The 17,854-nt window shown below is 37.4% G+C and overlaps 1 protein-coding gene across 1 annotated transcript in view; it reads right to left on the bottom strand.

Moving 5' to 3' along the window:
- Window positions 1–1,716: 1,716 nt before the first annotated feature.
- The window catches only part of LOC107655172 (DNA-directed RNA polymerase, mitochondrial-like), a 45,634-nt gene continuing 29,496 nt past the window's right edge, over window positions 1,717–17,854 (bottom strand). Inside the window, 6 exon segments of the mRNA XM_016442595.1 lie at window positions 1,717–2,984; window positions 4,596–4,669; window positions 5,967–6,058; window positions 6,834–6,906; window positions 8,003–8,101; window positions 11,134–11,186. Of these exon segments, the coding sequence (XP_016298081.1) occupies window positions 2,935–2,984; window positions 4,596–4,669; window positions 5,967–6,058; window positions 6,834–6,906; window positions 8,003–8,101; window positions 11,134–11,186 (441 nt within the window). The 3' untranslated portion in view covers window positions 1,717–2,934.

Below are 17,854 nucleotides of genomic sequence, written 5' to 3'. Positions count from 1 at the left end.
TTTCGTATCATATGCACGCGAAAACTGCGTATTATATGCACGCCAAACACATGCGTATCATATGCACGCCAAAGTCCATTTTTGCGTATCCATACCACGAGTTTTCGTTTTTATTTGGCATACTATTTATACGCATTTTCATGAGACCGGGCTCATATTTCTTTAAAAAGAGAAAAAGCCAAGAAATCCAAGAAAAAAAAAAAGTAAAGAAAAAACATGAAACCCACAATTCCGAAATGCAATTACAATTTTTTTTTTCTTTTTTTTCTGGTATGCAGTCATCTCTCAGTTCCATTAGTAATGTTTGGGACATACGGAGCAGCAGAAGTAACCATATCAACTGGGAAATAATAATGGATTCATCTAAATGACTGCATCTAAGCAGTCATTTAGGCTTATTTCTCTATTTTAGTCATAACTGCTAAGATAGCCACTTCAGTCACTGAGCTAAAAGATATCTGCTCATCTCATGTCCATCCATGTGTGTCTTACAATGGGAAATTGTCTATTTTAGCCCCATTACAGCTACCTAATAAAGCAAAACACTTGGATTTTATTGTAGGATGTTGTTGGGCATGATGGAAAGCATAAAAAAGTGGCAACAGAAATATGACGTTTAGAAGGTAATTTTAAAACAGCTTCAAACGTGGTTCTTCTAATCAATGCAAATACCCGTTTCATAAAAATGCATTCATTCATCAATTTATATTCAGTAGAACATGGTTTAGCATAGTGATTTATTGTAAATGATTGTAAAAGTGCCGCATCTTTAAGAAAACAACATTCTTCTTGTTGGTCATTGCTTCAAGTGACTTCTCAGACTGTTGCTAGAGTTTGAACCACCTTATGAATCATAAAGTGGAGGGTTTCATCCAATCACTTGATTCGAGAGCTTCTTTTGCAATGAAATCTGGATAATAATGATAATCTTTAGCTGAAAAAACAAGAAATGACTTGTGGTTCAGTGACTTTGGTGATTCGGTACTGAGGGCTTCAGCAATTCATTCAGCTAAGGATTCTGTTTAAATGATTCAAACAGTTTTGAGTGATTCACCAAAAGAATCAGTTCATAAGAGTCACTTGTTTGTGAAGCATATCACACTGGTGGTTGTGCTGTAGAAAGATGTTTATCTGAATTACAACGCAAATTCAACTCTGATTAGCAGGGAATTTATACAGAGTGTTCTTTTTGAGTGATTCATTAAAAATAATCAGTTCATAAGAGTCAAACTCAACTCGGTTAAGCAGTTCTTGCTTCATTTCAAGTAAAGCAAGAAATGATTTGCGGTTCAGTGAATCAGAGAATAGGATGTTTCATTACTGCTCTGACAGTGATTCATTCAGCTAAGGATTTAACATTTTTTAAGGATTTTTCCGCTAAGAGTTTAAATGGTTCAAACAGGGTTTGTGAATATTTTTGAGCGAATTATGGATCACATTATATTGGTGGTTGTGCTGTAGAACAACGTGAATTGTGAATCATATTAGTTGTGGTTCAGTGAAAGATTCTGTTTAAATGATTTAAACAGTGTATGAATCTTTTTAGCAATTCATTAAAACAATCAATTTATAAGAGTCACTTGTTCGTGAAATTACATTACACTGGTGGTGTGCTGTCGAAAGACGTGTTTATCTGAATCACACTGCAAACTTAACTAAGCACAGGAAACATTTCTTGCTTCATTTCGAGCAAAGCAAGAACTGATTGACGGTTCAATGAATCAGCAAATCAGATAAATCTGTAACATTGACAGATTTAATGATTTATTCAGCTAAGGATTAGGTTTAAATGATCTAAACAGAGTTCGTCTTCTGAGTGTTTTATTTACTTCATAAGTGTCACTGGCTTGTGAATCACATTAAACTGGTCATTGTGCTGTAGAAAGACATGTTTATCTGATCACACTGCAAACTCAACTCGGGTAAAATTGAATTTCTTTCGCCGGTAAATTGAGGAAACATTGGCGCTAAGTGTCTCTAAGCCCATGAGCTATTATTATTGTAAGGGCAACTTCCCATGCAGAGGTTGTTCGAGATGTCAGGAAATGAGCAGGTCTGTTGACGTCAACGCTTGTGTAATCAATTGTAGCCTTACATTGGATTGGTTTTGTTTCGCATTGCCCTTTGTAATAAAATGTTTTGAAAATCCAAAAAACAGAAAGAAAGCTGCTGAAGCAAGTTATTGGGTCTTGAAATTTCAATAACAATTAACCTTTCGCAGACCCAGAGTGCAAAAATATTGACTTTATTTCTCACCGAATGCCATGTGTACATTCCCCGACAAGCACCCAACGGATCAAAACGTCTTTGATCATAAAACAGTCATTTAAGTGCTCTCGAGTCCTTAAAAAAAGGACGCCACATGGCCACAAAGTCACACGTCATCCAAAGTTTTCCCAAAATACTCCTAAAGGTGCTCTGATCTATTATCATAAACATCCTCACGTTTCTTCACTGGCTGTGAATACGAGAGCCGCCAGCTGCAGGGGGATGCTGGGAGTAAATCATGTCCAAGTGGAAATGTCAGAGAGGGCCTTTCAGACGGGGCTGCCTTGAAATCGATGAGAGCCAGAATCATGTGGTTAATCAGCCCCGCGTTAGCACTCAGGAGTGAAGGAGCAGATCAGAGCCCCGCCGAGAGAGCGTTCTCGCTCCATACCGAGAGGAGATTGCATATACGCTTCCATGCTCTCGCACCCGCACTCAAGGGCGACTCCTGCTGTTCGCCTCCACCAGAACTCTGCTTCAGTGCTTACGTGATGACTTTATGATAATATGACAAGACAGACACACACACAAACATTCTCTCACATACACTCACTTATCTACCAGATCGACCAATCCGGTCTCAGTCATGCACACTTGTTTTGATGAGGTCTGTGGAGGGCTCTCAGCCTCCTGATGAAAGCTGTCCGTCAGCGCACGATACGCTCTTCAGCTGAAGAAATACACTGATTCTTTCACCTTTTCCAGGTCGAAATCACCTACAAGAGAGAAATTACTTGATTACGGTCTTTTAGGATGGAATATGTAACATTAAAACTAGGGATGGGTACCGAGAACCGGTATGTAATTGGGTCAATACCGGACTACCGATAAGCTTCAGGACAAACGATACTGTTATCAATACTTGCACTGTTTTATCTCCGTATGCTTCGGTGTTAATGGCGAATTAGAAGCTGCTGCTTGTCATTTTCCATCACATGGCCAACGTTTGCTCGACGCACATGCGCATGGGCGGTGCATGTGCGGTGTGCAGACAAACAGTTATGGCGGCAAAGTTGAAACGTTCAAGTGTGGGCTTACATTACTAAACTAAGCGACACCAGTGTCAGATGCAATATATGCAGTAGTGTAATAGTGAACAAAGGAGGTAACACTAGTAATATAATGAAACATTTACAAACAAAACACGTCTTCTACCTCAAGCAATTCGCTGTATTTACTATGTTTTCGTCGTCTTCTGGCTTCAGCTCCGATTGCAACTCCCCTGCCTCAGCCTCAAGCGAAGTTAACGTTCATTAGAAAATAAGCGAAACAGCTCATGAAGACAAACAGGTAATTCAATGAGTTGGATTTCACATAAGCATTAGTAGAACTAGTAGATTTAAGTTAACGAATCGCCTAGGCTGAATCTAGTAGATCATGTTTCTTGATTTTTTTTTTTAAATAAAACAAAACTATGACCCAGACATTTTTTGACAGGTTTTCACAAGATTCACCAAGAAGTGATGTTGTGCACATAAGCAACTGTAATTAATTAAGTAAATGTAGAACCTGAAATCAATAAATACTGAAAATTGTAGCATATTAAACAACACAATGCCACTCTATTTAATCAATCCATTCGACTAATCAATTTCATTTGTACTTGAAAACATGAAATGAATCCCACAGGAGGTATTAATATAGATAAAACACTCAGGCAGTTCAGGGGCGAAACAGATTGTGCAAACAGTTGTGGGTGGTCTGCTTGCATGTGCACAAAGGACCTTGTTCTGAAGAACAGCGCAGAGGAAATCAGGCGTATGGGACACACATGGGCAGACACACACTCCTCAGGGAGACAATTTCTTTAGTGAAAATAAGGAGGAGTCCTGGAAGAATACTGAGCATGACTCCAGTAGCACGCTTATGTATCAGGATCAAAACTATAGAAATAATATTACAGAAATAAAATCAGTGCGTAACACTGTTACATGGTGAATGAATCATCTTATTGCTCGTCTTTATTGATGCTGAGCTTTTAAACACGTTGTAAAAGCGCCCCCTCAATATTGTCTCTGCTGAATCAGCGTTTTGATGTGCCAGATGTGTGTGATTCTGCTGTAAAAGTGCCCATGTTGTCCAGTGTGTTTCCCTCCGGCCCGTGTTACGTAAACAGATTAACCAGTTGACAGAATTAATTGTCATCAGTTTAATGAAGTCTATCTCGCTGATGAACATAAAATCACATGTGCGGTTCTGCGAGACGGTGCGTCGTTACGCAACAGTAAAAAGCTGCCTGAAACCTGACAAGCTGTCAATGGGATGAGGCCGAGCCGCTGGTCTGTGTGTCTGAAAGCGACGGCTGCAGTGCTCGGGGTTTAACTCACCTGTTTGAGGAACGCTGGCCAAAAGCTGTGCCATCTTATAGTACTCTTCAAACTTCTTTGGCTTAGATATAACCCTGTGAGAGTGAAAACTGGACTCCAAATCATGACAAAGCATCAGATAAATGACAAGACATGAACATGACAATTCTATACAAAACTTTCAAAAATTATGCTTTGAAATATTTGCTGCTGATTTTTGGTATTTGTTTGAATACCATATTTGTTTTAAGCACACAAACTATTTATTTTAGTTTTTATTAGTATATTAAATCAGTTATCAGCTACAACAACCAGAATTTTAATATTAGTTCATCCCTAGTAGCCTATATTGAATATTTATTGGCCAAAATTGGACATTTAATTGTGATTTTAAATGAACTTGTAGCATACAATAACTATTTATTTTAGTTTTTAGTGAATTATTTTCTTCCTTTGTAAACAAAAGCAGAGAAGATTGATAATGTCAGACATTTATTGGTTATTGGCCTTAAGTGTTTATTAATTTCCTTTGTTTAGAAAAGAAAATAGCATAGACTCATAATATCAGCCATTTATTGATTACTGGCCTTACTGTGAAAATGATTATTTATTGACTGATATTTAATTCTAAATACAAACTATTTTAGTTTTTAAATGTAAATTTTCTCTCTTTTTTTCTTTTTTTAATAAATGTATAATACCAGCCACTGGTATTGCCTATCTGCCTTAATGTAAAAATGATTGTTTATTTGCCAATATTTGATGTTTCATTCAAAATAAAAACTATTTGTATAATTTTTTTTTTGTTTTTTGTTTTTAGTTTATCAGTTTTCTTTAAGGAGAGTAGATGTATAATATCGGCCATTTATCCGTTATTGGCCATAAACAAGAAGATAATGTAATTATTGGTATATCAATTTCAATTTCATTACTCCAGCAGTTACTATTTATTAGTTACATACTTTATAAAAAAACAAAAGACAGTATCAGCTGATATTGGATATTTAATGGTTTCTGCCTATTCCTATATTTTAGTTTTTTACAGTGTAAATAATTTCCATTTGATTGATTGATTCATTCATTCATTCATTCATTCTTTTACAAAGAAAGTACCATAGGTTTATAATATCAGCCATTTATCGGTTATCGGCCTGAATGGGAAAATGATTATCAGCCGATATCTGATATTTCATTCTAAATACAAACTGTTTATTTTAGTTTTGAGATTGTATCAGTTTTCATTATAGAGTTATAAAATCAGCCTTTTATTGGTTATTGACCATAAACAGGAGAATACTGTAATTTCTCAAGATCAGTGCATCCCTAGTAATTAGCCGTTTAGTAGCTACTACCATCGAGTAGTTAAAAACCAGCAATGTGTAAAGGACTTACGGAGGCCTGCTGCAATATTTCTTCAGAAGAAACCCAGACAGCTCCTCTAGAATGGGCTGACTGTGCAGAGCCACAAACTGCTCACGACACACCTGAGGAGTGACACAGAGCACTCAGTCAATCATTATGCACGCTAATGCGCCAGCTTCAATGCTATCTCCCTCTCACCTTCCCCTTTCTCTCAGACGTTTCACCTCTCTCCTGTTTGAACTTTCCCATTTTAAGAGGAATCTGTGGTCACAAAGCATGTCAGGGAAAGACTCGCAGACAATAGACCACTCACAGAAGGAGAGAAGGATGGGAAAAGATAAAAGTCCAAAAAGGGTCTCAATTCAAACAGCTGAACACGGTTTAAGGGAATAGATGGAGTTATTAAGCTTCAGAAGTTCATCGCAAGTGTCACATGGAGGTTAAACTTATCTAATGAAGGTGACTGTAAAGTAAGTAAAGCCAGTGAAACAACACAGTGGTGAATAAATGACGACATAGCTTTCATTTTTGGGTGAATTATTCCTTTCGGTTATCACTGGAAGAGAAAATCTGGTTCTAAAACAGATCTTTGAAAGGAATCAGCTGAGGCCAATAAAACAAAAAGCTAAAGTAAGCAAGCTTTTTACTTATTTTTTTTTATATTTGAAGATAAGTTAATGACAGCTTTCCAAAATTTTCTTCAGTTGAGAGGATGAGTGGTATGGCTGTTCAATACTGAAATAACCCATGCTGACAGGGTTGGTTATTGAACATATGGTGAACTCAGCATGCAAACATCTGGCCGTTAAGCTGACATGGTAGGGCTGCTTAGTCATTCCTGTTGAAAGAATATGCATTGAAAAACATTCGGCAGTGAACACTCTGTTCCTTACACACCCTGTTCATGGTGTCCACCGTCACAGCATGGGTCCAATAACAGTCATGGACGGACACAAACGTCAGACCAGCCCTGCATGTTTCAAGAAAACAGGAAGATGTACTTGTACATACCACACTTCAAACAAAAACACCACCAACAAATAATAACAAAAATAATGAATATTGTTGTTAATATAAATTATTCATATTATAAAATGTATTATTATTTGTAAAATATTATTACATTACAATTAATAATAATTATTATTTGTGTTTTACATGAATAAATATTAAATATTATTTTTAATAATGAACATTGATATGTTGATATTATTATATGAATATAATATTTATTATTATTATAATAAATATTAAATATCTGGAGTAATTTATTGTTATCAACATTAATACAAATATTACTATTGATAATAAAAACAATGAATAGTTATTAATATTATATTATTAATAATAAAAGCATGCATTATAAATAATTTACTACTATACAATATTAACACTATTACTGATATTATTAATATTAATGAATATTTTAAATATAATGTATGGTATAAGATGTATTATTAAATATATGCATTACAATTTATTTATGACTTTATAATAAAAATATTTGTATTAAAATAATTTATTATTATTTTATTACTACTAATAATAATAATAATCAATGTTAATATCGATCGTGTAGTTATTATGGTGTCAAAAAGAAATAAAAATCATTAAAATCAGTTCTGCATATTAAACAAAGACACTTAAAAACAAAATATAATCTGTATCATATATGTCATAAAAATAAGGTAATATTGGTCGCTCTCTATTCTTAATACTTGATAAACGAACTCTTGGTTTTCTGTTTCACACCCTTCATGTATTATTTGCATGTGTATGAGATATAATACTGACTGAAGAAGCAGAAACAAACAATGCAGTCTCTTAATTTCTTATGTTTGCTGGCACTACAATTTTCATTTTGAAAAAATACAGCGCATGAAAAATTCGGAGACTGTACAGAACTCATGAATATTTAATGAGGTAACCACCGTTTAGAATATGATAGGTGGTTTGGTGTTAAGCAACCTGCTGTAATGTTCAGGCCCAGAGTCTAAAAACATGTTAACTCGGAGTTAAAAGCCTGTCTGAGTGTGGGATGTCCGCAAAAAAAGTCAGCTCATCACCTGTAACAATGCAGTGATGTCAGCATCATGTTAGTGGAGTCCAGACAGTGGATGAAATTAGGAGGGAAGGCGTTTTTCTGCTTCATGCTGTCTGGTTTCCTAAATAAGGCACAAGAAGAACAAGCTCAGTCTTGGTACGAAGCACACTTGGGTAATTAAGGCCAGCGTCGCTATCTTCTCGCTGGGCAATACATACACCTGTAACGCCAGGAGCCATACATCATTGAACAGGTAGGTCAGTCTTAATTATCATCCAAGACAGAGACACACAATGAACATAGAGCACCTGCTGGACCAGTAAAGAGTAAAGAATAATGTGTGTGCTTATTATGGCTGAAGATATTTCAGTGCTCCATAACAGCCAAAATAGTTCAGAATAAAAAAAGTGATACTTTAGGCCAGATACTCTCAAATTGCATCATGGGTATTATGAAGTAAATCCCCTTCCTTAACCTGTGGGGTTAAATTACACCACGTAACATAACTAACTAAACTGTTGAACGGTAATGTATATAATATACATACGGGGTACTGAAGCTATCAAGAACTAACTATCCGTCTACAATCTTTAGGCTTCACGGAGCGACATTGAGCTGGAGAGAATTTCTGGGAACTGAGCGAGGGCTTTAGGTCACTGGCCACAAGAGAGCTGCTGCCACCCTTGTAATTTCGTCATTTATTCAAGTCTACTCATTAATGAGGGTCTATTCAGCCTCTAATTAGAGCACATGAAGGATCTTTGAATCGGTCCGTGGTCTGTGTGAAACTCCAGTCGGGTCTTCACTTTTGACTGGTCTCGAACAAGCTTCTTCAGCTACAACCCACATGGAAACTGTCCTCTGGGAAATTAGAGTGCTTCTATTGGATAAGCTTGAGATTTCTTTCAACACCTAGAAGTGTGACTGACATCTGGTACATTGGCATCAGAAGTACATATCTGAAGAACGGCCCTTCAGCTTGGTCTGCATGGACACCCAAGGCCATTTCTCGAAGCCTGAGAGCGACGTACAATCACAGTGGCGGCTGTCAGTCTAGCCGTGAGCACTCTTGGCCTCCTTAGAGACACGGGAGATCCCTTTTCAGCACTCCGGTTCCTGTGATAGTCTGTACTGGTATGTTTGTCTATCACAGGCAGTGATAGAGAAATACAAGTGAGGCCCGTCATAAGTGGTTTTTAATCACGTCCTTGTGGCTTTTGGTGGAAGGTCAGCAAGATAACTCCCATCTGAGGCTTCTCCAAGTAGTATTAGCCAAGCCTGGGTAACGCTCTGCAAGGATTGAAACTGTGAAATGAGGTGATGGCATTAAAACAGCAGATGCTTGCGTACGGATTGAACATTTGGGGTTTTGGTGGGAAGCACAGAAATGTTTGTTTAATAAAAGATGACGACATGTCTTGGGAACATATGGTAAAGCGGTCATCATATACCCACCCTCATGTTGTTTAAAACCATTATGACCTTTAATCTTCTGTTTAACACGAATGAAAAACGCTTTAGTCCTCATGTTGTGTTCCAGTCATTTTGACCAGAAAGGATTTTTTATTTTTCTTGAAAATGCTAATGTAATCACACTGGACTAAAACTTGGTGACTTTGCTCACACATGGTATAACATCACCCCCATGTTTCCAGTCAAAAATGACCAGCCTACAAAAAATGCTTATAAATCTCTCATTAAGCAATATTATCACCAAATCTTGGATTCAACTTTTTTGTCAACTTGTTTTCTTTTAATTAGCAGTTTTTGTACTTCTTTTTTTGGAACCAACTGGCTGTAGGCCTCAAATTAAAAGTGACAAAAAGATTGAACACCACAAATGTAACAAGGTATGTTGCATAATAAATGATTTAAATACAATTTTTAAAAGGCTGGTCATTTTTCACCAGGAATACCAAATTAGGTAAAGGCTTTTCAGCACAGCAGAATAGATCAACATATACTTGCTCCTCTTGTGGTGATACGGTCCTTTTAGAAGCTTGAGAGCTTCAGTAGCCATTCATTCTAACTGTATGGAAAAGAGCAACTAGCACATACTTCAAAATATCTTTATTGTGTTCCACAGAAGAAAGTAAGTCTTTCAGGTTTGAAACATCATGAGGGTAAACAGACATCCTACTATCTCTTTATAACACTGTTACATTTAGAAACAACACAATTCTAACTCAAATTAGCCCAGACACACGTAGTCTCCGATGCAAGTACCCATCAACAGATGATAAAACCAGCAATGATGTTAATTCATTGTTCATTCCGGGTAGCCCTCCATTCAGTAAATGACATACAGGATGTGCGGCAGTGACATTTCAACACGAAATGCCACTCTTCTCATCTGAGGGACTTTCTGCTTCTTTCATATCCTCCAGGGGTTTCTGTATACGATAATGAATTCTGGCCAGCCACTGACGGACCCAGAATAGTGTCAAACACTTGCGTGACACAGGCGTTTCCTTTAGGTGTTTCTGTTACTTGCATATTTGCTGTTTAAGCACTCCCATTTAATCGTTTAATGTGCTCTGTGGGGTACGGTGCAATGATACTGTACATAAGGAACCAAACAAGAACGAAAAGTATAGCAAAGACTTTTAAAGATACTTGTTTTCTGCAGTATTATTATGTTGGCTCATAGCACCTATAATATGTATAATTTATGTTATGAAATTTATAATGCCAAGAGAAGTTCAATGTGCAATATTGTTAAGTCAAAACACAACACAGTTAAAAAAAAAAACTAAACTAAATTTAAAAATAATATAAAAAGAAACACTAAATATAAGATCCAAACTACAAAAACCCTGATGGAAATTCAGGATTTTTAATGGCATAATTATACAAAAATAAATGGTCAAGTAAGGTGAATTCATTACTTTTTTATTAGACTTTACTGCATCGCAATCCCCCTTCCCATTTTAATTAAAATACAATTCAATACAACTAATTTTCATCAAGATTTGATGGCTGAATTATTGTTCAAAATGTCTTGAAAAGATTAAGAGAACAGAAACATCATTTAAAATGCCAAAGGGATCACTATCCATATAAATAATACAAGTAACCAGAATCCATGGAAATGTGGGGAGAGGTCAGAGGTCAACGTCAATACAGCGGTCAAAGTAAGAGAGAGGTACTTACTCATTGGCATCATGACTTATATGGATGCTCAGGTTCTGCATGCTGCCCTTGAGCTGTGAAAAACAAGAGAATACGAGAGAGTCTGAAACTACTAACTACTTTTCTTCCTGAAAAGGAAGAAACTACTATGAAATAAAAAGCAAACAGCTTATGTAGCAATGTCACTAAATTTAAGCCCAAATAATTAATTGTTTACAGGGGACTCCATCATGTAAAAATCTGCATTAACTGGGTCTCTATGTTAAATGTTCCAAGTTCAAATATGATATTAGTTGACCTTTGTCCAACTTACTACTTTGACCTCTAATATAAACCAACGCATATGAATATTGCAATAAATCTCCTCATCTTTCTGCGCCAGACTGACCTTCAAGCTTCCTATTGATCCTCTTCAAAAACACTGATAGAAATTTGAGTGAGTATCTTAATCTGAGACTGACCAAACATTCCCAGAACCCCCAACAAACCACTAATATTGACACAATGTCATTAAAGAACAGGAGCTTAACCTTAGTAAAGGTTGGCGTCCATTATGCAGATGCTGACGTCGGGCTACAACCCATGATTGAGTGACTGCTCTCGATATAGGAACTGTCAGCGTCAGGGGCGCTTCCATCACATTACTTCTTTGATTAGTCTCTACGGTGCCCCAGGAGCCCAACCCAGTGCGGCTCAATTTAACGGCGAAGTGAAGGATGACAGGGAATGAAGTCTCGTACAGTGGCAGATGGACATAAACAAAAGGAAAATGTATAAAAAGTGCTGACGGGGACGGTAAGGTAAAAGGTTTTGCTGGTTATTGGTGTGCAGGTTCACTGGGACGTAAAGGGGGCATGAGCTGGGTAAAAAGTGGAGTGAGAAGGGTTAATGTGTCCATTTTGGATTTCTGATTTCGTGGAATGGGGTACGACATGCGTGTCAAACTCCGCTCTTGAGGGACACTTTCCGGCAGTGTAGCTCGAACCATCTCCAAAACACCTGCCTGGAAGCTTCTAGTAATCCTGAAGACTTTGATGAACTTGTTCAGGTGAGTTTAATTAGGGTTGGAGCTAAACTCTGCAGGACAGTGACCTTCCAGGAACTAAGTTTGACACTCCTGGTGTATGGCAAAACGAGCCTTTCAGTTGCAATGATTTATGAATCCATTAAGGCTCATTAACAGGATCAACAAAATCGAGGAGACATTGAGGGGTGTGATGGGGGTGAGCCAGGCCTTCTGACACGTAAAGAGTCAATGTACATCCTCAAAAGCTCTTGGGGGAAACCTTACTTCCCATGGGACTTCCAATATACTCCACTGGTTCTGGCAGCGCAACTAAAAATTCTGATTAGGGAAGACAGGACCAAAGCATGCCATCTTGTCAAGCTGGCATGATGCCCAGACAGTGGAAAAGGGGTTCCTATCTAAAGTGCGACGACTCCTGGTTTGGACAGCTGCCTGTGCTTTTCCTGCTCTTGAAAAGAATGCATGTTGCAAAAGAGCAGTTGTATCTCCTTCACTTGTTCTCTACGTGTCCTTTAATTCAACAAGATGGCCGACTACAAAAGACCTTGCATGAATCTAAAAGCCAAAATGAATTTTACTGGGACCAAAAGTAGAGAGTATGACAGAGAATAATAAAGAAAGCAAGGAGGAACAGGATCGAGACAAGTTGCAGTTGGGATTTGACCAGTCTCCTGCATAAGCACCCTACATTTTATGCCAAAAGGGCAGCATCTAGTTTCCAAGCCACCAGCTATCCACAAAGCTGCCACCTCTTTTATTGAACACATCCATCTGAGCCTCATGGTAAGACTCTCTAATCTTTCAGCATCCCCTAGAGAGAGACTTTACACCACCGGTGACCTCTTGCCCGGTTAAGTCCTCTGGGAATTCTCTTGAAATATCCACCGTATTTATCAACGCTTCTACATAAATTCAGTTTTGCTGAAGAATCAATTAAAATGGATGATTCATGTTCCGCTGCCATGCACAGTCCTGATCTTTCTGATATTAAAAAAATCTTGTGGTGCACATATTAAAGCACCTCGTTTCTGATATGACTTTCAGACCGGATGAAACTTCGACTTTAGCCAATTAGCAGGATGTAGAAGTCAAAAAAGTAGCGTTTTGGGTCATACGAGTTGCAGTGGGGCTTGACATCCTTTTGGGATCAGACTGTAGACAAGGAACACCACAAGAGCCCCAGGAGAAATCATATTTCACCTTTTTCCAAGGACACCGCAATTGTTTGGCCACTAAAGCAAAGGCGACAAATGATTCCCCACAGCTTTCATCCCTACTGGTTGTCTTCCTTACAGAATTACCACACTGTTTTTCTTCAACTTGATGTATAGCCAGTGAAAGAAACATTTCAGCCTCCAAAAGTGACCCCTAAACTGATTAACAGCAAACAATCACATTAACGAGCTTTACTGATGCATATCCCAAGTCTGGTTCCCTCCCAAGTGTAATTTCCTTTCCCCTATCAACAGACACAGTGCTGCACAGTGACTGAATAAATACTGCCGATTTCACCCTGGCTTATTTGTTTTCTCTTTTATGACGGCATTAAAATCCCATTTCCCTGGCATCTAATTAATATGCCATTTCCCATGTAAAAAAAGATCAAGGGTAAGTTGCAAGAGATTGAATCACGGAGAGGTGACTTCAGATGATGTGTCTCCTTGATGCAGAATGAGAAAACGTTTCCTTGATTACATTTGAAGTAGGGGGTTGAGATAAATACGGATTTGGATTTTCTTAAAGTTAAAGAGTTGCACGGCAGAAGAAAAACACCCAGATAGGTTATGTAGGAGAAGTTTTATATAACTTAATACGTCAAATTGTTCCAATCACCTTCTTTTTTTTTTGGAAAACCAAACACATAATTATTAACTCTTTTTAATGGTGAATTTTAAAGTCAACTTAAAGCATCTTTAACAACCCATTTTACAAGCCATATTTTTTATATTGGAGCACTGATCACCAGAAGAAGCACTTCCGCTACCAACTGGACTGGAGTGCAAAGTGCTGGATGGCACACTGGAAATCATTTTTAAAATTGATTTTACTAAGATTTTACTGTTAAAACATGCTTAAATACCTTTTTTATATCAAAAATCATTATAACACATTTTTGCTGACACTTTTGGGTGTTTTATTAAGTGTTTAAGTTATGATTAATCAAGCTATGCTCACACTGACTTCATTTTGTGCTCCACGGAAGAACAAAAGCCATACAGGTTTGAAACAACTCAAGGATGAGTAAAATATTTTAATTTTTAGGTAAGAGCTATTGAGTATTAAGTAAAAAAGGGTTGGTTTTAATTATATGGTGACTTTGGGGTTCCTATTCAGAAGGAATAAATAGCCGTGATGTTTAATTTCATGTTAATAAAGAAGATCACGCCTGCAATACGGTCTGCATGGAGCTTAATGCAGCTCACGAATCAGAGGTTCTTAGACCCTGTCAAACAGTTAAGCCTCAATCACAGCAAAAATCCTCATTAGCAAACTGCACTGTGTGAAAAGGACCCAGATACCTTGAAACCACAAAGCTGATGACTACTACGGGTTCCCCTTATACATAAATAACCCAATATGCTAATGAAACGAAAACTATAATAAAAGAGATGACCATAAAAAGTGGCTGTAAAACTCATCCTTTACACAACACCATTAAGGGTCATTAAGATCCATCATGCAGGTTCATCTATGTAGGGGGTGGCACGGCTAACAGGTGGAGGTAGAGCTGGGGCTCGGAGGTGATTAATGGGGGTCTTGATGGTGCTTCATTAATCTGGTCAGTGTGACATTTACAGGGGAATTGCAACCCCCTGGTATGACCGCCTAACGTGCCTCCACAGCTAGGTGAAATAAATATAGACTCACTATACTGTGGCTGATGCTCTAAATGGTGTTGTACATGATCGGCCTTTGACCTTGACCTATCAACCGTCTGCTCAGGATAAAAGGGTGCGCGATTCATGAAGAATGTGTGTAGTAACAGACCTAGTGGCCAATGTAATATATCACAACATCGACCACCTTCAAATGCTGGAACGATACATCCATGCCTTCATTAAAGTAAAACATGCAAGAGGGATGTGCAGGTCTTTGGAGGAAAGAAGCCAGTAGGCAACTCAGTATAGAAAAAGGGGCATAAGAACTGTCAAACCTCATACATTTCAGCTAGGCTGATGCTTTCATGCTAAATTTAGCAAGTGAACCATTATAATTTGAATATTATCATAATTAAGTTAAAAAATAAGCCCTGAATAAATCAATTATATTGTCATCAAAGAGTCAGGGTTCACATGAGTAGGATTTTAAGATGCTGAATGCCATAAATAGCCTTCACACCACCTGCTCAGTAAAAGAACGGTGAAGAATTTATGAGGCCGCTAATGATGACCTTTATCACAAAATGGTGGCGGTGGCGGCGGCGGTGGCAACAATGCTACAGCGAGAATCAAAGTTATGCCTTCTTTCTTTGCGTGAACATTTGGGCGGTGTTATGCAAATCTTCCCACACAGTGACGTAGACATGTTTAAACAAGGCGTTTTAGGAGGGCGTGGACAAGTCTTAACTTTTATAAAGAATATCTCTTTGGGTTTGAGACTTTAGTCTTTGCAACTTTAGGGATCTTATCTATTCACAAACAGCTTGTAACACTCCAAAGAGAAAAGAAAACTTGAAATCGCATCATATGACCCCTTTAAAAATACATTTGTGTTATTGTATAAAAAATGTTATTATTAAAAAGAATAATAATAGAAAGAATGCCATCATATCTGCTTTAGGTGCTGGTCTTAGAAGTCAACATCTTAAAGCATTTGGAAAAGGGCAAGTGACACTTTTATAAAGCAAGAGCCAACAATGGCATCTTTACAACAGCAGAACCCCACTGAGGACAACACAGGCCATTAGGGTGCTATTACACATTATTTCCACTGCCTAGATACGCGGACCAGAGGGATGAAAGTGAAAAGGTCAGGCACATGACATGTTCCTGGGAGTGACGGAGGAATGAATGGGTTTGGTTCTTCAAAATTGTACAGGATTGAAGTAGAAAACAGGCACACCCTTGTCATTCAGGTCCAAATGACATCAGCCGTACCCAGTTGTACAGTCATTTGACTTCCAAAGACTGGGAAATATTAGCCAGTGTTTGCATATTCATTTAAACACTGTGGAAAAAAATGCCAGCACATTAAGTATGATATGAATATGGGCGTTTCTTCAACTATGAGCACTGCTTGCCCTGTGCATTTTTAGCAAATAAAATTAAAGTTACAAAATTAATTGACAAAAAAAGTGCCCAAAATTTAAGAAACACCCTTTTATTCATCTTTTCTTTTATTTTCTTAATTTTTATTTATGTAAATCTGCTTGTACCTGATTTATAAACCTTTAAGACAATAAATTACATTGTAAAATATTTTAACAAAATACAACTTCCAGTGTCAAAAAAAAATGCTGTTTAAAAACTGAATCTAATATTAGGCATTCAGCCACACCCAGCAACAGCAGCAGCAAATGCTCAGCGGCTGTGACACAGACGGGTAGCCAGATGCTCTCTGCTGGATCTCGGCACGCACTACAGGCCACCGCTGTGCCGCCTCAGCTCTGTTGCTGATGCTATCTGACAGCAGCGCAGGCTGTCTGCATGCAAAACCTCTGCCGCGTTACTTCATTGTTTCACTCCCAGCTGCACAAGACCTTTTTGACAAGCAGTGCGATGGAGATCTTGGCCGTGATGGAGAGAGTGCCTGCTGGGCAGAGAGAGAGAGGTCGGACTCCCTGCTGAATTCTGCTGAGGAAGTACAGTGAAAGACTAAAAAGATGACGAAATGAAAGAACTTACCGTGTCTTTCAGAAATCTAGAAACCTGTTCAAGCACAAACTGGCAACTTTCTAATACCAAAATGAGTGAATGGCCTTAAGGTGAGATGACATTAGCAAAATTTTGCAGGCAAAAATGTCCATTGTCTACTCATAGTGTAGATATGTATGAAGCACAGCTCACACAGAAGTCACTTTCAAACAATGCAGCTTTCTGATGGTCAACGTGGCAAATTTGACCAACTTGAACCAGTTGTGAAATCTGCTTATGGAAATCTTTCACCCCCAAACATAATTCTCAATTGTGTGGATTTGTATTGAAATGACTGGATTTTGCTGGCGAATATTTGCCAAATATTGGCAAACTGAGAGTCACTTCACTATTTCATTTGATAAAAAACTATTGTCAGACACACACAGAAACTCAAAGGTCTTCATTACAACCTGCCAAAAAAAAACTTATGACAGAAATATAAATTGCTACTGTACAGTAGATTTGCAGCACTTTGTTTACTAAAAATGGAAAGGAATAGCTTGTTAAAAGTGTTATGCATTAATTTGATAATAAATTTGTAGTAAATCTTAAAACACAATTCAGAAAAATTAAAACATACAACAGAATTTCTGAAAATCTCAAATGTTGAGCACTATTATTGTTAAAATCGAAATAAATTATTAGATTTGAAAGTTTTTTTAATGATTAAACATACTTTTTAATAATAACATTTTTTTTTAATTAAACCATTAAAATGGAATTTAGAAAAATTCAAACAGAAAACAATTAGGCCCTAATTACATAATTAAAGGGGTCATATGATGTTGCTAAAAAGAACATTATTTTGTGTATTTGGTGTAATGCAATGTGTTTATGCGGTTTAAAGTAAAAAAAAAAA

This window comes from Sinocyclocheilus anshuiensis, unplaced genomic scaffold (genome assembly GCF_001515605.1).
Source record: "Sinocyclocheilus anshuiensis isolate Anshui unplaced genomic scaffold, SAMN03320099.WGS_v1.1 scaffold735, whole genome shotgun sequence".
In the NCBI taxonomy this organism is placed as follows: domain Eukaryota; kingdom Metazoa; phylum Chordata; class Actinopteri; order Cypriniformes; family Cyprinidae; genus Sinocyclocheilus; species Sinocyclocheilus anshuiensis.
This window is presented reverse-complemented; position numbering and strand designations above follow the sequence as displayed.